The 25,053-nt window shown below is 41.4% G+C and overlaps 2 protein-coding genes across 2 annotated transcripts; both read left to right on the top strand.

The window, feature by feature from the left end:
- The first annotated feature begins 1,450 nt into the window (after positions 1-1,450).
- On the top strand, positions 1,451-13,003 carry TBCCD1 (TBCC domain containing 1). Its single transcript, XM_054982663.1, has 8 exons — positions 1,451-1,534; positions 2,939-3,311; positions 3,679-3,828; positions 4,569-4,935; positions 6,049-6,235; positions 6,322-6,819; positions 9,487-9,645; positions 11,341-13,003. Exons 2-7 carry the CDS (start codon positions 2,976-2,978, stop codon positions 9,614-9,616), a joined length of 1,668 nt encoding a protein of 555 aa, XP_054838638.1. The 5' UTR covers positions 1,451-1,534; positions 2,939-2,975; the 3' UTR covers positions 9,617-9,645; positions 11,341-13,003.
- Positions 13,004-18,818: 5,815 nt separating this feature from the next.
- CRYGS (crystallin gamma S) lies at positions 18,819-24,003 on the top strand. Its single transcript, XM_054983903.1, has 3 exons — positions 18,819-18,876; positions 20,667-20,983; positions 23,700-24,003. The coding sequence occupies exons 1-3, from the start codon at positions 18,819-18,821 to the stop codon at positions 23,970-23,972; spliced, it is 648 nt and encodes a 215-aa protein (XP_054839878.1). The 3' UTR covers positions 23,973-24,003.
- The last annotated feature ends 1,050 nt before the right edge of the window (positions 24,004-25,053 follow it).

Here is a 25,053-nt window from a genome sequence, read left to right as displayed (position 1 = left end):
CAGACTGCCTTGCCTTCCGCTGGCCAATCACAATTACACACTTCACCCGCCACCGGCGGGGATTCGCCAATCAAATTCTTCTACGTTAACAAAGTGGGACGCTGAAAAAAAAACTTCGGATGGAGTCCGTGTCCAATAAGAGCGCGGGGCGTAATAAAGGCGTCACGGGCAGGCACTGGCTAAACAGAGGACGTGCTTGAAAGTGGAGAAATTATTTTTTTGTTTCGGTGGGTCCAGGTTAAGATGGTTAAGGGGTCATTAAGGTTTGTCAGTCATCTGGCAATTTGCAACCGCAGCATCAGAAATAAATTTTCACTTTTTAAAAAGTTTGAACAGTCCTGCGTACAGGGCGAGGTCTCAACACTGAACGGTGGAGCCGTTCTACTCCTAAATCTCTATTGCATACCTTTTTTTTCTTCTCATTGGTTGTTCCCCCGTCCACGAAGAGCCGGAAGTGTCTATAGTTCCATTGAACTTGTCCGCCTTGGTGATGTTTTAGCTAGAACAGTCTCATGGAACAGCCAGAGCCCTGTATGAAGATGACTGACAAATTTACACGTCTTGTTATGCGACGATTGAGTGGAAGACCCGCGGATTCGATAAGCTGCGATACTTGCATTGAAGTAATAGTGACAAAGGCAGCAATTCTTTGTAGACTGAATGGGGGTAATTTCCATCAAACGCAGTGGTTTGTGTATCTGAATAAATAATTGCATGACGGGATGCTGAGTCCATTCAAGTTAATGACCCTTTTCAATGGCATCTGTAAACTGAGCATCTAGCAGCAGAAACCATCCTGGAGCTAGTTTCAGGTGGGTAGCCCTGTCGGTGTACAGTACAACAGAAGGCACGTAAAACCAACAAGGGGCACCTAAAACCAACAAGATTTTTCAAGGGGTTTCTAAAATCAAAGCACTCTTCTTCAGATGCCATCCTGGAGCTAATCTACAGCTCTGCAGTGGAAGTGAAAGACTGTGGTACTCGAGGAATGAATAAGTAGATCTGTGTTTTTGGCTACAGCAGGGATCCCGATTTGTGCAGCTGCATCTTACAGCAGGCAGCGATAGGAAGGCTGCTGCCCAATCAGCCCAATTTCTCCATTCCAGGGGTTCCCAGTCTTTTCGGTATGGTGACGCTCAAGTGCAAATTTTACTTGGCATGGGAGCCCGCTTGGGAAAAAAACCAGCATTCACAAATCGTTAGAACTGCAGTAGCCTGGGGCCCACTTTTCCCAGGCTTCGCCGCCCTGTTTTCATTTTGGATCCACACATAGGGAAACACTGCTCCATTCAACTGTCTCATTTTCCCCATGCGCGAGAGAAGGGAAGTCGAGATTTCAGACAACGGTCAAGCTCCTCTACCCAATTATACGGGATCGTCATCGTGCCCAGGGGCCTAGTCCTCCCGAGAGATTCCTCCACACCAGACTGGGCGCTGCCTTCGGTGCCCGCGACGGTGATTTCCTCAGGAAAAATCATAGATATCAAAAAAGTCGGCAGAAGAGGTGATTCGACCGGCTCTTCGTATTCAAAACGTAGGTCTAGGCGACCGTCTCTTTGGTTTGTGGGCGGAGCCTGATTGGATTTTTTTTTTTGCGCCGGTGGGGCGGGGTGGAGGGAGAGCTTGGCTGTCAGGAGAAGCGCCGGTTGATGCGCGCAGGTAACGGGGAAAATGATCCTTTCTTCTCCCTTAAGCTTGGCTTCTTCCCCTCGGGAACGGAGAAACTAGGAGCGACCGGGGTCTGGTGGAGAGGAACGGACGGACCTGGGGTCGGTGGGCTGCTGTGTTCCGGATAGGAGCGCCGTGGTGGGTCTGTCCAACTCCGCCTTCCTTACAGAGTCAAACGCCTCACGCTGGCGCCTAAGAGTGCAGTTTCCCTCCCCTCCCCGTCTGATCCCTCCCTCGCAGTGGTAAACGGAGACCTGGCAGACCGAAGCTTGTGCGGTGTAACGGGCTTCTAGGACTTGCTGTGAAGAGTCTCCGTTTCTCTTGCCTATACGTTTGTGCTTTCTATCGAAAGAACGCTCATAGGGTAATTCAAAGAGGAGCAGCCCTCTTACTCCGTTGCAATAAGTAGGGGCCTTGTGGTACCTGAAAAGACCAATGTAATGTAGTTTTCATTCTAGGCTATGCTTTTGTAGACTCATGGAGTGGGCTGTAGTTCGTGAAAGCTTATGCTGGAATAAAAACCGCATGTATAGCAATGCTTCAGACTATATATGGAGCCAGTTTGGTGTAGTGGTTAAGAGCAGCAGGACTCTAATCTGAAGAACCGGGTTTGATTCCCCACTCCTCCCCTTGAAGCTAGCAGGGTGACCTTGGGTCAGTCACAGCTTCCAGGAGCTCTCTCAGCACCACCCACCTCACAGGGTATTTGCTGTGAGGATAATAATAACATACTTTGTAAACCGCTCTGAGTGGGTGTTAATTTGTTTTTAAAAGGTATAGTCTCATTATGTCTTATTATCCTTGCTGGAATACACTTATTTATGTCTTTTGTAGTCCGCCTTTCTTTATGGCTTTATTAAAAGCCAAAGACTTTGTCCAGGGGGAAAAATGTGGCACTATCTCTCTTTCTGTTCCTTGAAATTTAATCTGTACTCCAGTTACCTATAGAGGCAGGATGCTCTTCACCCCACCTTGCAAATATCAGATGGCCTAATTCTCAGGGGCTGGTCTGTATTCTAGATTTATCCACATTCCATCATTGGTCAGATGAAAATTGATTTACTGATCCTACGTTGACTGAGACAGAATAACATGTTGTGGGAATTGGTTTGCAAAACCTGTAGTAGTGAGTGCAAGGAAGCTGGAGGCCTGGGAGCCGAATGTGACCACCAGCATGACCATTGCTTCTAAGGACCTTCCCATATATGTACTTCTGCTTCTTACACTGTTTTATAACTGACTTGACAAATTTCTTATTTTCATTTCCTAGAGAAAATATAGATGTGAGATTCTTGTGGTTGGCTAAAATGGATCAACTTAAAGTTAATCTGTGGGTGAAGATGGAACCTTTCATAGTGGGAGCTTTACAAATCCCACCTCCATCCAAGCTTAGTATGCATTATCTTCGAAAGATGGCCACTTATGTCCGGATGCGTTCCAGCGAGGGCTATTATCCTTATCTTTTCTGGCCTATGTGGCGACACATTGCCTGTGGGAAGCTGCAGTTAGAGAAGGACCTGGCTTGGCTATATTTTGAGCTGTTTGACAGTCTTGTTGAACGGACTGCAGAGGAGCGACTGGAATGGGCAGAGGTGATATCGAGCTGTGCAACTGAGGAAGAAGCAGAGAAGCACCGAAACAAGGCATGGGATGTCATCTTGTAATTTTTAGTGTAAAGGAACCCAAGTTACATTTTTCATAGTAATGCCATTGGTCTTTGCTCTTCATGCACACAGTGTGGAAAAGGAAAAAAAAACATAGTTTATTTCCTTATCTTGTGATACAAGGTACACTGCAGGTACACATGGACCATAATTTAGCATGAGGTTAGAAGTGTTTATCCATTGAAATTGCCTCTAGTTTTAAAAAGTAATGGTTTGTCTCTGTCCCCCTCATTTCCCCCATACTGATCTACTGCTGAACATAAAGTGACCCATCTCTGCAACATAATATGATTCTTAAAAATAATGTTAAGTTTTTAAATTTTAAACTCTTGGTCTTTTCACTTAGTTATCTGTGAACACACTGCAGTTCCTGCTGTTCCTCTATATACAACAACTAAACAAAGTTTCCCTGAGGACATCTCTTGCTGGAGAAGAGTGGCCAAATCTTAAATCCAAGTCTTACAGCCTGACTGGAGAATCTGCCAGCCAAATTAAGGTATTTTGAATGTATTTTCTTGTGAAATTTTATTTTTCTTTAGAAGCAGCTTCCAAGCTTTCGTTTGAAGACAAGAATTTGGCATATGTAGACTATAACTCTTAAATATGTTGTGCATTCTGGCAGTCTAGTCAACACCAGTTTGCATTGTATTCTAAAGAACAACAAAACCTTTGCCCAAATATTCTCTTGAAAGGAATACTTATTCCTTTTTAACACTAATTGTTGAGTGTCTAACAAAGAGGCTGTTAATGGAGATACTACAAAACACTGTAAATTAAATATGTATATTTATATATAAAGTAATCCATATTAAAATGATCTTACTAAGATGAATAGATTGTAGAATAAAAACCTTGCATTGATCAAATATTTTCTCTCTTGTGGAGTGTTTTTCCCCATGGATCTTTCCCTTAATGAAAGCATCTTTTTCATATTCACTGTAGGCTGATTGAAGCTCAGATACCAAATGCTTTTGTCTTTCACTACATTTATGTACCTTTATATGTAGTGCAAAGCTTTAATGTACTTTAGGATGATAGATGATGAAGTCTGAGTAAAGGGAAAGTGTATGCCCATCTAGTCATGACTTTGTCCTTAAGGAAGTATGATATGAACTAGTACTTTCTGGTACCTTTTATACTGGGTGCAAACCTGCAAGAATAGATGGAATTGAACCGTTACTTAGCTCTGTGCAAATTCATCTTGTGTCTGACTACATGCTATTTGTTTGGTCTAAGAACTGGAATGATAGCTACCATCAAACCTTCGTCCAGAACCACCTCCAGGATCTTCTAGAACTCTTACTAGATCCAGACCAGCTTACTGCCTCCTCTCACTCCACTCACAGTAGCCTGGTGACTTCTGAAGCTGTCAGAGCTCTCAGCTTTCTGATTGAAGGGTGTGTGAACAAAAACAAGACTGTCCATCCTCTGCATGAGCTTGCACTTTGGCAGCCATTGCATGCAAGCAGTGGTTTTTCAAAGATCTCCAAAGCTTTCTGTTTCCCCAAGCTAGAGTCTTGGCTGAGGGCTTGTCTGACTGGGAACCCCTTTGGAACATCAACCTGCCTCAAATTTGGGAAGAAGCTTGCGTGGGCACAACAAGGTACAGTTAGATATTCTTCATCTTTGGTTATTTTAGTCTTCACACATAACACAACATCTTTCTTGTTTTCTTATTTACAAAACCTCAGAGACATCATACACTATAAGACAGCATCTTTGAACAGGTGCTAGCAGTCAAATCAACAGTATTTAACACAGTTGCTTTCCCACCAGTCTGGGTAGCAAAATTAGTATCTTTTATTTATGGAGCACTTTGGTCCTGTAACATCTATTTTCAACTTTGTAGCTGAATTAACAGCATTATTGTAAGGGTTGGCAAGTCCCCAGTTCTGTAGGTAAAGGCTGAGCCAGAGTCTCCCATGCCTCATCCGATAGAATATGGTTGAATTCATACCATATATTGTATACTGGTATCTCCTTCTGATCTTACCTAGTTGCTAGAACTTCAGTATCTATTCCTTGTTGGCTATGGTAAATTAACAGGACAGCTTAACTCTTGCATTTCAGTTGTTTAACTTGTCATGGTTATCACTAAGTACGTAACAAAATGTAATCCTTGTACTGGTCTCATTTCATAGATATGGAATGATAAAGTTTTGTCTAACATAAGAGACAGGCTATGGAACAAATGGAAGATTATAAAATAGTTAGCCATAAATGTTTGTATCTGAGTTGAGGAAAGATTTTCACACAAAATCAATCTTATTTCATGTGCAGTGAAATAGGCAGGTTTCTGAGTGTGTGGAAAATACTATAGCCTAGACTTTCACATTGCCATGTAGTAACAGTGTAAGACTTGGAAACTTTATTTTGGTGTATGGCTATAGAGGACTATTTACCTGTGTATGCATATGTGGTGTATATGCAGATTATTGGATAGTATAGAAACGTGTTGGTGCCCTTTATGAAGTGGTATATGCTGTTTAAGTCTCAGGTTGATAGAAAAATCGCATCTGTTTAATTTTTAATATTTTATTATCTGAGAAGAAAACTTTGGATGAATTGAACTGACTTCTGGATAGTTTTTAATTAGTGAAGATCAGCTTGTGTGTTCTGAGACTGTTGTGAGACATTCATGTAGATGCCCCACTTATATTGGATGAATCAGTAGTATTTTTTAAAAACCCACAAAGTTTGACTTGATTTCTTTTAGTTGAAGGAGCAACTAAGCGAGCCAAGATAGCTTGCTATACTTATATGGTCCCTTCAGGACACCGCATAGTTGTGATGAGCCAAGTCTACAAGCAAACTCTGGCAAAGAGCTCAGATACTCTAGAAGACAGTCATGTGAAGATTCATCGCTGCTGTGAATCCTTCATTTATTTGCTGTCTCCCCTGCGGTGAGTTCAGCTGCTCTGATCCACCTTTGAACTTATTGCACAGTTAAATTTCCCCATGCTTAAGTCAGTTACTCTTTCTCTTTCAGATCTGTGAGCATAGAGAAGTGTAGGAACAGCACCTTTGTCCTGGGCCCAGTGCAGACAGTTGTTCATCTCCATAGCTGTGAAAATGTCAAAGTGATTGCCGTCTGCCGCCTTCTGTCTCTGTCATCTACCACCAATTGTACTTTGCACGTTCTCACTCCAACTAGACCACTTATCCTACTGGGCAACCAAGCAATAACTTTTGCCCCCTTCCACACTCACTATCCAATGCTTGAGGACCATATGGGCAGGACTGGCTTGGCTACAGTGCCTAACTATTGGGATAATCCCATGTTGGTGTGCAAAGATAACTGTGACTGGAAGGTCTTCCGATTTCTCCCACCCTCAGAGTTTTACCCCTTTGTTGTTCCATTTGAAATGGAAGGTGACACAACAGAAATACCTAGTGGGCTGCCACTTGCATACCAGAAGGCACTGAGTGAACGAGAACAGAGGATACAGATCTGGCAGAAGACTGTGAAGGAGGCAGGACTGACTAAGTAAGTACCAGCTTTACTGGAGAGAGAAGATTGGCTGCTTGTATCATTTTATGTAGCTGTGTTCATAGACACTACCATTTCAGTATTGCTGCATGAGTTATACTTGTCTGTCTCCAGTCTTGATCATCCAACATGAACGGTTTTGTTAGTTTGCTTTTCTAAATTATATTCTTGCCTGTTGATGGTTTCTAAGAGCCAACCTGCAAAATACAGAAAAATTTTTTTAGTTGGCGAATGAAACAACATGCTGTAAAACCTATATAGGGTACTTTATTTCCAAAAGTAATATACAGAGAGTTTGTTTGCATTGTGCTGCTGCTTGGCAAACTACTCTTGGAAATAATCTTATTTTCTTTTTTGGTCTTTTATCATGTTTTACATGGTCTGTCTGAAGGAGCTAAAAGTAGACTTTGTTGGACATACATGGTAACTGGCTAAAGTTTAATAGTTCCATTCTTATTGTGCAAAATGGTAGATGATAAGACCGCTTAAACACCACAAGCTGTTGGATTGAACTGTTTTCTAAAATTGAAAATAACATTGCAAAACCTACTACTTTAGCACATTAGAAGGAAGAATGTTGTGATTTTTAAGGTGTTTTCACATTAAATGTTTATTATATGAAAGATCAACCTCATGATACATACTGATTTTTTTTTAAATGATGATTTTAAGTTTTTCTTAAAAAACATGCAACCCTGTTTCTCAGAGAGTTGGAGCCAGCTGAAATAGTATAACAGTAGCATGTGTGAAGGAGCACATCTTTCAAAGAATTACCCCACACTTACTGTTTTCAAATTACAGAATTTCTGTATTTGAAGCTGACCAGGAGCAAAACTTTGTGTCCTTCCGTTGGGATTATATTTTCCCTGTATTGTCTGCATATTGGAGAATCAAAATCAGTGGAATCATATAGGGAATATATTCCATGGATCAACATACTACTTACAATTTTTGTCAATGGAAATTACAGACATTTAGTGGCATGCTGGGGAAGCTAATACTATGAAAAGTAATGTCCTTTAGAGGAAATCATAAAGGGACTTAAATCTTACTGTTCTGTAGCAGAAATTCTGATTCTCAGTACGGATTGGTTGAGTCCTCCATTTGTTAAGTAATATACAGGAATTAATGCCAAAATTAAAGGTTAGAGGCTACCTTTCATTGCAGTACTATGAAATAATTATGCCCTTTAGATATGGTTGACATTTTCGTGCCAGGATTCACATCTCGCGCGCGCGCATGTGTGTAAATGCTTCCTGATAAAAGGAAATTCAACAAATAGTGATGCAGCAGTGAACCTTCATCAGCTGAACTTGATATCAAGGCCTCAAGAATATAACATACAAACTACCTTTATATATTAGTTTGTTTGCATCACTTCCAACAGGTTCCAACTGCAGTTGTTTTTTAAAAACTCAGTATAAACTTGTGCTATGGGTTTCTCCTTGCACATATCCCATCAAAAGTATTTCACTTTTTGCTCTTTGTTCTGACTACCCAATTTCAATATTTCCCTGTTTCAGGCATCTTTAAAATAATTTGCATATGGAGTTAACTGTTACTTTCTGCCCGCTGAATAGTATTTATTTACTTCATTTGTATCCCACCTGGCTCCCCATTGGGGACCCAGAGTGGCTTACATCGTTCTCCTCAGCTCTGTTTTATCCTCACAATAACCTTGTGATAGGCCGGGCTGAGATTGTGTGAATGGCCCAAGGTCATCCAGCAAGTTTCCATGACAGAGTAGGGATTCGAACCTGGGTCTCCCAGATCCTAGTCTGATACGCCAACCACTATACCACACTGGTTTAGTTTAGATTGAAAGGCAGTTGCACTAGTTTCCAAAACTTCATTCTTCATAATTATAAACAAAAAAGATAAACCTGACTTCTTTGTTCTGTTCTTCACCAATTGCTCCACTTCCATTTTTTTCTTTTTAAAAACTCCAAAGTCTTAACCCAGCAGTTGATAAAGGAGCAGGCTTGTTAAGTGACCAAAAGAGATTTTTGAGTAGAGGATGTAATTGATTTCAAAGAGCTGCAAGCAGAGAATGTTTATAACCTTGCCTGTTTCTTTTGTATTTCTACTGCCCTGGTTCTGCCTATGGAGGATTACAGTTGGAATTAGAACTGAAAAAATACATGTCTTTGAGCAGTTCCTTGGTGGTAGAAGCAGCCTGGAAAGGAATGGAGAGGGTTCTTTTTTGGTGATGTTTCTGAGAATGAGAGGGTATTTCTGTTTTCCTTAGAGTATAAACTCATGCTCCCTTTTTGGGATTCTTTATCAAAACTCCTTAGGAATGGCTTTCCTACAGAAAATTGTCAGGTTTACTTTGTATAGTATAGCCTTTTTCTTTTGTTTAGAGGCATTTCGGAATGATGGCTACTTGGCTTTGTATTGACTTGTAGTCATAAATACTTCTAAAACTAATGGTAAGCTACCCTGAGCGTTTGGACTGCGACATGCTGTGGGTTTAAAACAACTGTCCCATATTTAATGAAAATTACATGGAAGTATGCTTATTTCTGAGCAAATAATTTCATTGTTTCATCTTGCATTCACTATTGATGAAAAATTCCCTATTAACCGCTAGACTGGAATGATGTGAATATGTATATAATGGTTTTCTACATGTTCCATTGCCACTGTGTTGATGAATTTCAGGGATCAGAGGAAGACATTCCAGATGTTGGTGGAGAACAAATTCTGTGAATGGCTAGTCCACACAGGCAGTCGTCAACAGCTTGACAGTCTGGTGCTTCCTGCTGCAGGTTCCAAACAGGCAGCAGGATAGGAGAGTTTTTGAAATGCCGTAATGGTTTGGTGAGTTAAATTATCATATCTTTCTTGCTGTATCATGTAATAAGACTGCATATTTGCTTACAGTAAGAACATGATTGACATGTTGGAGACACTAGTGATGCATCTAGCCTAGCATTGTGTTGCTTGCCAGGTGCCTCCAGACATGCAGAAACAGACCATGATGGAAATATTACTCTATTATTGTTCTCAGTATCAGGTAGTTCTTTAATGCTACAAGTTCTAATTGGTAGATTAATCAAGTAAAGTTTTTCCCTGGCACAACTATTTTTTATTTACTTTCTGGTCAAATCTAACCCCTTTCCAAGTTTTCATGCTGCACAGAATTATTAATGAGCTATTGTACCTAATATAGATTAATTGGGTTCTCCAAAGAAATGTGATGTCCTAAATGGAAGGCTGTCATGTACCTAGCCTTTGCCTCCAAATGTTAAAACAATAAAAAAATCCTTGTTACCAAGGTCTATAACCTAACATCTGTATTAATTTCTGCTATAAATGATCTCTTCAGATCTCCTCAGTGTTTTTTAAGGCACTTTCCCATTTCTGTCCTTGTCCCCATTTTTGTTCCAATTTTAAAATATGTCTATATCAAAGCAGTTGTCTACAAACTTTTGACTGGCCTTAGTATCCCTCCCAGAAATTTGTTTGCCCTTAATTTGAGGGGGGATGCATGTGAGCTTTGGAAGCACTTGGAAATGTTGTTGTTTTGGTGTACCTTCAAAGTTCATCAACCATGCGAGGATATACCCTTGACAGAAGGTAATCTGAAGCTTAACATGATCAGTGAAGGACAGCAGCTCAACCGTATTATTGCATTTGAGCTTCCAGTACCTTTGAGTGTCCTGCAGGAGTTCAGTAGCACCTTTAAGACTTAACCAACTTTACTGTAGCATGAGCTTTCGAGACCCACAGTTCTCTTCGTCAATTGCATCCTAGGTGATTCATTGTGCCAAACTATTTTGCTACTACAGACTAACATGGTTAACTCCTCTGGATCTATGACGGCAGGAGTTCAGAGATGAGCTCCTCCTTATCTCCTGCTTTGGGCTGGGGCAGATACCCTAAATGCAGTGGTGGAATAAAAGATCCTTTTTTGCCTAGCGAACACATTTTGGGGGTCCATGCCCCACTGTAAGCCTAAACATCTGAGCTTGCTCTGTCTTGCTCTCCATATTTGCCTAAGGCTCCATATCTATTTAAAGCTCTGTGTCACGTGCTGTATTGCTTCTCTGGATTCTCATTATTTCCAGATGTGTTCCTTATTCCATGCAAGATTGCCAGTTCCATCTCCCACCTGCTTTATTGCTCTTTATAATCCAAAATAATTAACCATTTTTTCTGTTAATTTACTTTTTTTTCTTCATCATGGTCTTTCTGTGTTGCCATCCCATTTAACTGCCCCTTGCCCAGAATCTCTGTTCCTTTTTATCATTGTGTAGCTTGGACCATACACCTTCGAGCAGGGGTGTTATTTCCATAAGCAGCAAACCAAAGCTGGTATTATGCATTATAAAGTATTAGTAGTTCAGGGAAATCATTTTGATTAATTTTCTTGACTGGTTGTGGACTAAGCAGGATGCTTTTTCTATGACACCACTGCAACAAGTTTTGAATGATACCATGTAATTATTACTGTGTGGTAGGGGAGTGTGGATGAGTGCATTCAACTGATTTTATTTCTTTGTTTTGTTTTAGCTCTGGTGATTCATTGTGCCAAACGGAAGGTTTTTTTGAAATGCCAAATAATTAATGCCTCTCAAATGATTAGTGCTTTTGTGGCATTGATAAGGAATTTGGCTGGTGTCATGATCAAGATGATGATGGACTTTCTCCTTCCCATTACAGCTGCTATGGTATCATCCCTTGCCTGAATTTTTCTCAGGAAGACAGACTCTCCCATCAGGGCCTGCCTATTGCTTCTTTTGTTGAAACGGCTGAGAACAGTATTTAAATTTTCAGCATATGTTTTGGTGCCTAGAAAAGGAGTCACTTGGTATGAACAGAGTCCCAACTGCTGAGTGAACCTCTTCCTTCTATTAACTGTACATTGATCTTTGTATAAAACTCACTAGATGTATTTTTATAGCAGTTGTTTAGCACTAACTATGGAATTTAATTAAGTGGATATGATTTTTTGTTTTATGTCGTTTTTCACATTCATTGAATTCTAAAACAAGACTGTCACCTGAAAAGGTTGAGCACACATCAGGAAAATATCCTTGCAGTATGTAGAGTAACATGGTGGCTCCTCCATATAAAGAAAATTAAATATTAAATAAAAAATAAAAAAATTAAAAATAAATATTAAATATAGAAAATTAAATAAAATTAAATTTTCTGAAATTATATGGGCTTTTCTATTGAAAAATGTTGCTTTAGATATTTTTATCCCACTGTTCTCTCACACTGGGGTCTTGAAACAGCTTGCATACATTAAACCAATACAAATTTAAACAAAAATATACCATCCATCAGCTCACCATTAAAAAACTTAAAACAGATGAGCTCCAAGCATGTCTCATGCTGATTCTGTTGGCATAGTTCTCGAAGGGCCGTAAGTTTAAAAGCCTTTTGGCTCATATCTCTGGTTGAGCTCAGGCTTTAAGCTACCAGCAAAAGGGAAGAAGGGGCAGATGCTCAGCCCAGGTCTTATGCAGCCGCATCCAAATATTTCCATTTCCTATCCATGCTCACACCCCTGGCCAGGTGAAGGCTTTTAAGGTACCTGCACATAGAAGAGAGGCAAAAATAAGATATCAAAATCAAATGCCAAAGGGGAAAAATCTCCTGCAGAAGTAGAGTTTTAAGCTGGATGTCTTCCAAATCCCAGTAACGTTTTTGTTATGTTTTTGATCTATAGTGACTTCAAAGCATGCATGCCTAATTAGTCTAATACTACAAATGTCAGCTTTCATTAATACGCTGGATTCATGGTGTTGGAAGGAATATCTTAAAATTTTCCACTTACAAACTCTGTCTTTAAAATGGTGACGCCTTCCCTGTTTGCTTCATCCTGAGTAGTTCTGCATTTCTGAAAGACTGCTTCATACATTTGTTGCAGAATTGTGTTGACATGATGTTGCTATATCTTAGAAACTCAAATACATTCAAGACAGGCCTATAGAAGCCCAGCATCACAATTTTAATGTCTCCTGTTTAGCCTGTTTCATGATTTGTAATGTGTTGGCTCAAGGTTACAGCACAAAATAATTATGCCCACTTCCAGCAGATTAAAACTAATTGTTTTCACAATAGTTTGATTAATGGAGCCGTTCCAGCAAGATGTGTATTTAGAAGTCTGGCATGCCTTATCCTGGACTTTCAAAATGGGTTGTATCAACTTTAAATGAAAAAAATTCTAAATTCTTGCCAAAAGTCTGCTTCCTGTGTTGCTTTTTTGTTACCATGAGTGACTTTCCATGGTGGGATAAAACTAGTACATGTAAAAGTAGTAAGAAGACAAGCTGAGCATATGTAACTATTTAAGGCACTACAAGGAAATATATGATTTGAATTTCAAGCAAGGGCATTCTGTAATGAAGAGGTGGGAAACCCAAACATACCAGAATTTCTGATGATAACAGTCCTGTCTGTTTCAAAGGACTTTGAGTACTTTTCCTGTTTCAGCTTTTTGGAATCTATGGAAACATGAAAAGGACATGAAAACACTTGTAGTACAAGCAAACAGACAGAATTAAAAGTAGAAAATTGTAGCTATTGTCTAGTGTAAATGATCTCTAGGTTGAAGAGGTGTAGGGGAAGCAAGTGAGCCAATGAAGAGAGCATTCTTTACAAACAAGGACAATGCCTTGCATTTCTTTTCTTTTTTTTTTACTTTGGTCCTATTCTAGAAAGGAGTTTGTATAGATAGGACTTTTTTAAAACACAAAGCTGGGAAGTCACGCAGCACATGTTTAAGAACAAGCTTTCTACACTAGTTTTCTAGAGTGCCAGGTCTGATTTTTTTAAAAGTAAAAAACTATAAATTTAGGTACTCTTAGCGGAGAGCAAATACAATAGGGATTCTGAGTATGCCTGCATAAAATTCAGCTTCATCAATAAGGAAAAAATACCTTGAAAAATGTAATGCATGGGGCTTTTCCATTTCCTCACTCCCCCCACCATTCCAAACCATTTAACCCTTGCAAAGTTTTATAACTCTTTGTAAAGTTTTGATATACTTTCCCTATTCCAAATTACAATGAAATGGCAGAGTCAGATTTCTTGGCTGTTACGGGCCTTTTGGAATTTTTATCTCTCATATGTCCTTCAAGTATATCCATTTTGGGATTTCACTGTTGAATGCTGTCTCAAGTGCATATAGTTACTTCACTAGCTCATCAAAACTAATAAGGTAATATTTTTTTGAGCTGTACAAATTCTAATAGCAGTCTTTCCATTGGGAGTAAATCCCACTGAGTAGACTTAGGTAGGATTCTGGGTAGACCTGCTTAGAATTGCTCTCAAAGTGTGATTAAAAAACTGGATTGGTTTTAAGAGTGATGCTGAAATTCATCATAGGAGGAATTGTGTATGTGAGTGTAGGGGGAGGGGGAGGTTAAGGTATTTGCCTCTTCCTTTCAGGAGGTTATATTTTTCCATCCTAGCAAAATACTGTTGGTAGTAGGACATGTGTTATCAAATGAGTTCAGTTTCTGTCAGCACTTAGTTTAGATACAGTGAACTGGAAGCAGAAGCTGATTCTTCCCCTTCCCATAACAGTCCCCTGTAACTGGCAAAAAAGACATTCCCTTGCAAACAAAAAGCCAGGCAGCATGGAAGGTTGTAGTGAGGAGGTTGAATTGGGTGAAATTGTCCCTCTTCTGCCAGCAATATCTTTTTGTGCAACACATATGGCTGCTATAAGAAGGAAAAAGTGGGGAATGCTTCATGCTCACAGTTAAGATCCAGCCCATTATGTGTTCCAAGTCACGTGCAAACAGGGCAATTACGGGTTAATGGATATCAAACAGACACTAATCCCAGTAATAAACACAATACTCGAACAATTATATGCAATAACAAGTCTAATAAAGTGCAAGTGCCAAAGATAAGAACAATATCCTATTGGATTTCAAACCTCTTTTTACATCTCATTGTTCCAAATACTACAATATCTCATCCTAATCGGAGCTGTTAGAAATAACAAGTTGATTGAATAATGGCTATAGCTCGATAATCAATACAGTAGTCTTAAATGCAAAGTATGCGTAATATCAATAAATGCACAATAATGGTTATACACAACTCATAATTCTAAGACACATAATTCCTCTTTGTTTCCAGAGGCGGGTGCTGTCGGTAAATGCCGCTCTTCCTTTGTAGCGTATAGGTGGGAAAATTGTCTGTTCATATAATTCTCTTCATAAATCCACTGAGCGTAGTAATCCAAAAATGAACACCTCCAGAGAAATTGCCTTGCAAGAGGAAGACCCCATCAAACCAACACGCCTCTGGTGTACCCCCGATACAAAAATTCCATTGGCTGACCAGCCAATGACCAGAAGCACTAGATGCGGTTGTAAATAGGAAGCGCTGTGATTCAAATATGAAGAATTTCCTGTGAGAAAGAGGTGTGACGAAACAGGAGAATAACCGGAGTCCTGTTGGGGAATTTTTGTATCGAGGGAGTGTATTGGGATTGGATTGTATCGGGGGATTGTATTGGGATTACTATGCTTGGTGGATTTATGAAGAGAATTATATGAACAGACAATTTTCCCACCTATATGCTACAAAGGAAGAGCGGCATTTACCTCCAACACTCACCCCTGGAAACATAGAGGAATTATGTGTCTTAGAATTATGAGTTGTGTATAACCATTATTGTGCATTTATTGACATTACGCATTCTTTGTATTTAAGACTACTGTATTGATTATTGAGCTATAGCCGTTATTCAATCAACTTCTTATTTCTAACAGCTCTGATTAGGATGAGATAAGATGTAGTATTTGGAACAATGAGATGTAAAAAGAGGTTTGAAATCCAATAGGATATTGTTCTTACCTTTGGCACTTGCACTTTATTAGAATTGTTATTGCATATAATTGTTTGAGTATTGTGTTTATTACGGTGATTAGTGTCTGATTGATAACCGTTGTGTGTTCCAAGGCTGCTTTCAGAGTTCTTCAAGAGTGGTATGAAAGGGGTACTTTCACTGTGGCATAGAACACCCAGAATACTGGAACTAGTGGTTAGGGATTGAGATCAAACTGCGGATTCATGTATGTACTCCTCTGCCTCCCTCATCACACTTGGATTGTCTATATTTCATGTTACTTGCTGAGCCGGGTTAAAATGAGCCCAAGCACAGCCCTAAACTCTGAGGAAACTAATTAAACAGGTTTTGCTCATTTGAGAGGCTGGCAGTCCTGCAAGTTAAATAATGATTCCATATGCAGCTAACTGAGAGTGGGGAATTGATGTTTAAGGACTTGGTTGCCAAAATGTGTCTCAAATGTGTTAGTAGCTTACAAGGGGAGGAGAGAATTGGTAGATCTATCCAGCTATCTGATTTTTATGTTGCCCTTCCTCCAAGGAGTTCAGGGTGTCATTCATGAGACCCCCTCCCCATTTTATCCTTACAATCACCTTGCGAGATTGGTTAGATTCAAAGAGTCACTGGTCCAAGGCCACTCAGTGAGTTTTATGGCAGAGTAGGGATCTGAACCCAGGTCTTCCTAATACAACACTCTGAGCACTGTACAACACTGGTTGTAAATTTCTACAGGGAGGCAATTGCTGAGGCGCATGAGTATGCACAGATGCTGAACTTATTGTAAAGATGCTGCTCCTACAATATTAATTATTAAATACATTTTGTTGTGTGGTTAATGACACTATGAAGATCATCAGTGGCCACTAGAGAAATTCAACTATGTAAATAAGAGAAAATGGTCAAGTTGTTTCCTTGGGCTGGTTTTAGGGGCTTTCCTCCTACATTCTAGATTTATGAGATGGGTGGCAGCAGTGAGATGTGTAGACATGATATGGCAAAGAGGTGATAGGAATTTAGCTCTCTTGCTGTCCTGCAACTGTATAAGTATGGTGGAAAGGACAGACATAGAAGTGTCAGCTCCCAAACTGATGATGCAAACTGGGTAGGAAAAGCATTTGATTGCTGGATTCTGGGAACTTTTTGTCTGTCAAATCATGGTAGAGTGGGTGGGTTAGGAATGGCCTGAGGTATATTTTTGACTAATGCAGGATTGAGGAATCCATTTTATATTCCATAAATGTTTGTTAGTAATACTGTCATGTTTGAAAATGATGAACTAAAAGATTAGCTGCTTGCTGTTTATTTGCCTTTAACTTTCTGTCACCTTTTTGGGAAAGTTACAGTGCTGACTTAATATTTAACAGCACAATCTGAAAATTATTTAGGAATAGTCTATTTAGCAGGGGCTATCCGAGAATAAAGAATTTGAGGGCCCTAACCTAACAGTGGACATCTGTGAAATGTTTCATGGTGCTCACACTGTGGAGGAAAAGATCTCAGAGGGGTGCTTTTGGGAGAACAATTCCAGTCTAACAAATCAGCTCTGGTGATGGGGATATCTGTGAAGAAATCAGGCTTTAAAGTTTCCTTGAGTATTGTCTCCTCCATTCCTTAGCAGCTCTGCTTTTGGGCCTTTTGTTTCAGTTCTCCAGAAGGCTGAAACAAGCAACTGGGATGCTGGTGGCAACAGAATGGGATTTGTTAAAACATCTTAAAGCGCTTGTAAAAGAGTATCCTGGATTATTCACATACAAAATTTTCCATCTAAGCTTTCAAATGCTTTACCTATACCACTGAGCAGTGGAAGAGGCTCCTTTAGTGTATATCTGAATTGAGGTTATATAAGCCAATGTATGGGGATTCTCTTTTCCTCCAAGATAAATTGAGCAAATCACTCATGGGGCAGGTTTTTAGGCGCCTAAGGGCAATCCTCACATTGAACGCCAGTTTGGTGTAGTGGTTAAGAGCCTCAGGACTCTAATCTGGAGAACTGGGTTTGATTCCCCACTCCTCCACTTGAAGCCAGCTGGGTGACCTTGGGTCAGTCACAGCTCTTGCAGAGCTCTCTCAGCCCCACCCACCTCACAGGGTGATTGTTGTGGGGATAATAACATACTTTGTAAATGGCTCTGAGTGGGTGTTAAGTTGTCCTGAAGGGCAGTATATAAATTGAATGTTGTTGTTATTATTATTCACCCTTCTAAACCCATTGACTTCAATGAACTAAGAAGGGTGTGGCTCTGCTTGGGAATGCACTTTAAAGTTCTGTCGTTAACTGGCTACAAAGCCCAATAATTTCAAGCAGAGCCCTCCAATATTGTTCAGCCTATAGGCACTTTTGGAATGCTGAGTGGGTGTCACCACAGAATGTATAACTGCGACTCAGGGCCAAGCTACACATGACGAATGACACTTGAACAGCAAGTGTATTTCTCCCTGTCCACTTGCCCTCCACTCAATCCACTTGCCGTTCAAGTGTCATTCGTCATGTGTAGCTTGGCCCCAAGCACGAGTGGAGGCTGCAAGCTCAACATCTGCCTGTGATAGAGATAGCTGCTTCTGAATGGCTCCTCCCTTCAGCTTCAAAGGTCCCAGGTTCTTCTGAAGCACCTGCTGCTTCAATAAAGTAGAAGAAAGCCAGGCCCGACTCTTTGCTTTGGGGAGGGTAACAGAAAACCCACTGGTGGTTGGCATGTTGATGACCAATGAATTGGGTTGCCAGATCTTACATGTTTAAAGTGGGTATCTAAAAACATTCAAAAGCATGCATGTGACCAGGGCTAATTTCGAGGGGGAACGCACAGGAACACAGTTCCAGCAGTTCCCCAAAGAGGTCACATGTCAGGTGGCCCCGCCCACCTGACTCTCGGCCATTTTGGGCTTGTTTCAGCCTGGATTGGGGCCGGAACAGCCCGGATCGGGCCTCTGATGGGTGGTGGATCACTCTCCCACTCAGCAGCATCCCGATCCTGACCATTTTGGGCCCAATTTCGGCCCTGAATGGCCAGGATCGGGTCCAAAACAGCCAGGATAGGTGATGTCGGAGGGAGTGGCATATGCAAATCAGTGATGCCAATGACACACTTCCAGTGATGTCAAGGGGCGTAGCATATGCTAATGAGCTATGCTAAAGAGCTATGCTAATGAGTTCCTCCAGCTCTTTTTCTACGAAATGACCCCTGCATGTGACACGTTTGTGCTTGCAGACACTAGAACAACTTCAACTGCAGGTACCCTTATCAGAAAACCAGGACTGGTGGTCACTTACTGGCAAGTGTGCACGTGTTAGCAAACCCAACTTTCCTGCTGTGCTTACATGAAAGATCCTCTGGGGCACGAATAAATTCTGGATCCAGTCAAGAATAATTTTTATACACCAGCTCAAGATTATAGCCAGAGTGCCTCACCCAGTTTAAGTTCCCAATCCATGGAAGTTTGGGAACCTGAAATGTGTCAATATGCAAAACAGAGAGGTTTTAAGCCAATGGTAGTTAGTTTTACTCTTTCCAAACTATTCCCAGCATTGTCATTCATAAGTTGCTTTGTAAGCAAGGCACCTCCCCATCTCCGTTCCTCAGGCTGTTTCTGACACATGCAATGATAGAAATTGTTTTCTAGTTTCAAGCTTTTCTGAAAATGGCTATAGTTGAACTCATCATTAAAAGAAAATTATATAATATTCAAAGTAGAGCTGGGGAACCATGTTGTCCCACTGCACTGAGATAGCAAGCATTTTTTTTTATTTTGAATATTTCTAACAGTGTCGGCGTTCTGACTCAGCAAAGCATTCAACAGCTAATAATGCAACAGGCTATGCTGGAAAATAAAGGGGGCAATGAAGCCTGCGTTTATTTTCTAATCCTGTTTGCTTTTCTCGAACTTATGAATAGGCTCAGAATCACTGACTCAATTTTTGGATCCCGTTCTCATGACAAAGCGAATGCCTGGTCTAAAAATGAGCTCACTATAAAATGAGGCTTCCCACTTCTGGGTCTTGCAGCTGCTTCTCAATTTCCTCTTCTACCAAGGTATCACACCTGGCATTGACCATGTCTAAAACAGGAAGCAGGGTAAGTATCCTCCTAGCCTCCGTCTTCTTTCCCTCTGTCTAGAAAAAGGCAAAAGTCTTAACTAGTTTGAAAGTCCAGCTCAAAACAGCAGAACAATAATTGGGGTTTGCAGCTTTTGATGGGTGGCAGATGGCTCATTCTAAGTGTGTGGGGATATGATGAGTGTCTTCTTAAGTAACGAAGTGTGACTTTATCATAAAGGAAAGAAGAAAGGGACACAAGGCATACCAAAGTCTTTGTAGCGGCTTGCCTACAAGTGCTGGGAGTATTGGGCTGTGCTGGGAGTAGAATTGATAGCAAAAATTTTGCTTGCTTCAGTGGCTGGTGCTGGCCCATGCATAGAGTTGCCAACTCTGGGTTGAGAATTTCCTGGAGATTTGGGAGTGAAGTCTGGAGAGGGATCTCATGGGGTATGATGCCATAGCATCCACCCTCCAAAACTGCCATTTTCTCCAGAGGAATTGATCTCTGTTGCCTGGGGATCAGTTATAATTCCAGGAGATCTCCAGGACTCACCTAGAGGTTGGCAACCCTACACATGCAGTGGGCAAAGTCTGTGCTTGGGTATTAGCACAGGGTGAAAGAGCTGCACAGGGAAATGGAAGTAAGAGCAAATTCCACAGCTGTTGCCTTTTAAAATCTGTTAGCACTTTGCTAACAGAAAGATCTTTGTGGGTGGGGTGGGGGGAGGTGGCTATAGATAAAGCCAACATAGATACAAGGGCAGATAGTCACTGATGTCATACAGAACAGATGCAAAAAGACAACATCCCTCACCGATATTACTTTCTGCAATAGTGAATTATTGCTTCTGCCCTATCATGTTTCTAAATACTTGATACTCATGTGGACAGTCAGTGGTTAGTATCTTTGCCTAAAAAGAATGCCTGGGCTTCTGCCAATAGGGTAATGTCTTAGCATATATATGTGGTTGTGCTCTAATACTACAGAAAGTCCAAGTTATGTAGCTTGGGCAAGCTGCATTCCATCAAGCAGAAACTGTATTGCTTTGCTTGTGTTTCAGATCACCTTCTACGAGGGGAAGAATTTCCAGGGGCGCCGCTATGAGTGTGACAGGGACAGTTCAGATTTCCACACTGACCTGAGCCGTTGCAATTCCATCCGTGTGGAGGGAGGTGCCTGGGTTGTATATGAGCGACCAAACTTTGCAGGGAACATGTATGTGCTGACCCATGGGGAGTATCCTGAATACCAGCGCTGGATGGGCCTTAATGACCGCATCAGCTCATGCAGATCCATTCAGTTAGTAAGTTGGTCATTTCTTTCTCTTCTGATATTGAGCACATAAAGCTTCCTTGTACTGAGTCAGACTATTGGTCCATGAAGGTCAGTACTGTCTACTCTGACTGGCAGTGCCTCTCCAGGTTCTCAGGTCTTTCCACCTTCTTCTTGATCCTTTTAGCCGGAGATGCTAGAGAGTGAACCTGGAACCTTCTGCATAGAGATGGGCATGAAATAGGAAAAAATGAAACAAGAGTTTCGTGTTTCATCGCATTCCACGAATAACGAAACACAAGCTTCCATGAAATTGTCCCGTTTTGCAATATGATTAGTTAGTTTCGTGATTTGTCAGAACCCGGGACACTTCAATGGCCCCCTTCATACCCAAAGATGCCAAACTTGCAGGGAGACTTCAGCAGGCTCTCTTCTACCCACCCTCCCAGTTTGGCCAAGATTACAAAATGTTGACTGGAATCCACAAAGCTGGGCCCCAGAGCCAGGCAATGGCCCTGAGACTGGAATTGGGAGGAGAGCCCCAAAACCACCACACAGACACCTACCCAGGCAGGAAAGGTGCACAAAATAAAACCAAAGGAAACGAGTGTGAGCCTTCAAAAGAGCAGAGAAAGAATTAAGCAACAAAGACAACAAAGACAAAGAAAAAATAAGAGAGACCTCAGTCAAGCTAGGCCCCAGAGCCAGGCAAAGGCCTGAGACTAGGGTGGGGTGGAGGAAAAAAGGCACCCTCACCCAAAGACCTTCCCAGCAAGGACAAGTGAGGAAAATAAGAAAGGCTTTTCAGTCTCTTTTGAAGCAGCAGCAAATCCAGCCAAAAGCTCCCAACTCCAATCTCTCTCACTCCAAATCCCAGCAACAGATCCTCCCCCTCTCTCTGTCTACTGGAACTAAAAGCACAAGGCAGAGAGAGGTGCCTTATATAACAAACACTCACATGGAGCAGAACAGGAGGTCTGTGGTTGGCAGACAGACCTGCCTAACAGGGTTTGGAGGGATGAAATTGGTGTTCCCAAGGCCCATCTCCTCAGTTGCCTAGGGGATTAACCCCCCTGCCCCTCTCTGTATAGAGCAGAATGGAAGTTCTCCAGTTGGCAAGGAGACCTGCCTATCAAGGTTATGTAGGCTAAGATTGGGGTTTCCAATGGCAATAAAAGGTCTGCAGACATTCTGGGACTATGTATTGTCGAAGGCTTTCATGGCCGGAGAACGATGGTTGTTGTGGGTTTTCCAGGCTGTATTGCCGTGGTCTTGGCATTGTAGTTCCTGACGTTTCGCCAGCAGCTGTGGCTGGCATCTTCAGAGGTGTAGCACCAAAAGACAGAGATCTCTCAGTGAGATCTCAGCTTGATCAAGTGGAGCACAAGTGAATGGCAACTGAACAGGGAGGAATACACGTGAGTCTGTTCACTTGCCAGGCAAGTGTAATTCATCACTTGTAGCTTGGCTCTGAGTTACTAGCTCCTCAGCCTCCTTTCACAAGTCTTGGGACGTTGGTAATCAAGATGATCCAAAGTTAGAACAGCAGGATACATTTGGCACTTGCCTTTCTTGGTGCATGCAGAAGACCCCAGTATGTTTTTTTTGGTGTTAATTTACCTGGAATAAGTCTCACACATTTCTGTTCTCAAAGCGCAGGTTGACAGTTCTAGAGGGTTAGTCATGATAGTCTGCTGCAGAAAAATAAACAGGAGTCCTGCAGCACCTTAAAAGACTACTGACTTTTATTCTAGCATAAACTTTTGTGGACTAGTAGAGTCTACTTTAGCAGGTGTATGTGCTAGAATAAAAACTTGTTTGTCTTGAAGGTACCATGAGACTCTTGTTTATTTTAATATAGATTGTGATTGCCTCTCTCCACATATAAGGCATTTAACCCATTTACGTTTTTAGCCCCAAGGTTATGTGTTAAGGTGGTATAATGAGGAGTATTTCTATTTAAGTGTATAATATTTGTGCATTAGAATCACACACCTGGTTAGCTTCTCAGATGTTGATGCTTAACTGGGAGGAATTACACTTGTTGAAGGAGGCTTGTAGGGGATAATGGCATTTCAGCACTTTGCTTGGCACTCTTGGAGACACAAAGAGGCATGACAAAAAGTGTTGATTAGGAATTATTAGAAGGTTGAGATCTGATGGAAATAGCCAAGAGCTGTGTAAGTCTATTGCTGCACAAACAAAACAAGAGTCTTTTGGCACCTTAAAGATCAACCCATTTATTGTAGTATAAACTTTCATGGCTGTAAGACCAATTCATCTGAAATGCATCCTTGAAATGTCATTGCAGCCAGTGACTGCTCAGGTCCTCATTTTGTCAGCTTTTGTAGGGATTGTCAGTGCTGTAGTCAATAGTGTCTTTGAAATGAACAAGCTGTTTTTTTGGTTTTATGGTGATGGTGGTGCAGGGAGTCTATCAACTTCTGGGCTCCTACCTTACAGATATCATGGCATGCATGTTTGATGCCCAAGTTTGCATTGGAGAGCAACCTTCCTTTCTCCCTTTTGTAAGAGATGATGTGAAGCACAGTCAGAATGAATTCAATAACTTGAGCTGTTATTCCGAAAAGCATATTGCATGCTGAAACAAATATATTCAGTTTCGTTGCATAGCCACTCCAACAAAGCAGTTCAGCCTGCAGCCCTGGTTAACATGAATGGTGTGCTGCAAATCCATTCCTCTACTCAGCTCCTCATAATCTGTTTGCTTTCTTTCCTTGTTTTAGCCCAGTGGAGGCAAATACCAGATTCAGCTCTTTGAGAAGGGTGACTTCAGTGGCCAGATGCATGAATCCATGGAGGACTGCCCTTCCGTCATGGATCAATTTCATTTCCGGGAAATCCATTCCTGCAAAGTCCTGGAAGGAGCCTGGGTTTTCTATGAACATCCCAACTTCCGTGGCAGGCAGTACCTTTTGGAGAGAGGAGAGTACAGTAAACCCGTAGAGTGGGGGGCAGCATCCCCAGTGGTTCAGTCCTTCCGGCGTATTGCCGAGTAACAAGCACCCTGGAGCATGAAACCTATGTGAAAGCTGACGATGCATAAATAAAGCACTTGAAGGCTTGATGATGCAGGTCCTTATTTGTTGTCATTGTGTACCTCAATGCAATACTCAATTTTATTCAAGAGAGGTGTTTAATCTCTTATGATACTCCTGTGGCTAGGATGCTTTAGCTTAGCACCAATAAAGGCATGCAGAATCACTTCCTGTAAACTCTGGATTCTTCTTGGAGTTTGCCGAAGTGGCAGCTTATCATGCTTCTTGTTGGTAAGAAATGCTCAAGGAAGGGGAGACCCTTTCTCCTGGGATACCTTGGCAGTTTCTGTCATGGTAACCCAACTGTATGAACTGCACAGTCCCCACGGGTCATGTGCTGGTTGCTGTCAGCCATCTTGACTCACAGGAATCTGCACAGCTTGAAGCTGTGAGTTTGGACTACATGGAATAGGTAGGTCTTCTAAAGCTCATAGTTAGGGCAAATTCAGTCATACTGGGAGACATCACACAGCCTTCTCACAAGTCGCTATTACCTCAAAATGATTTTGACACGTTATGCAACTTAAGGTGATGCATGTTGGATTCCCAGCCATTCCCGGGAGTATGTAGGTTTCTCATCTTAGCAGAGCTGCCAAGAGATGGGATAAGATTTTGAGGACCCTGTTCCTCCTGGGGACCCACATAGACAGGCAAGTACTGAGACTTGCTTTCATGATGTTTAGGGTGAGTTTGTGTGTTGAGAGAGGGGTCCCAGAGGGAATCTTGTTGAGGGGGCTGAGTTAGTTCTCAGTGGCGCTGAACCCAAGCTCTGACCAGATCCAGATTTGCTTAACTTCAGCAATGATCGTGTGCCTCCAGCTATACTATGGCATCCAGTTAGTTTTCTATATGCAAGGAAATGTGTGTATGCATATGTGTCAGGAATGCTTTCAAACAAGAGATTTCCCCCTGTACACTTTGAGGTGCTGTTAATTGCACAAATACAATTGTTGCATGCATTCCAACCCCACTTCTTTGGACAATGATAAGTCACAGAAGCAGTGATTACCTGGGTTGGTTCTCTTTGGAGGAGAGCGCTGGA

Source organism: Eublepharis macularius, chromosome 6 (assembly GCF_028583425.1).
Source record: "Eublepharis macularius isolate TG4126 chromosome 6, MPM_Emac_v1.0, whole genome shotgun sequence".
Classification (NCBI taxonomy): domain Eukaryota; kingdom Metazoa; phylum Chordata; class Lepidosauria; order Squamata; family Eublepharidae; genus Eublepharis; species Eublepharis macularius.
Note: the sequence above shows the minus strand (reverse complement) of the source record. Positions and strands in the feature narration are given on the sequence as shown.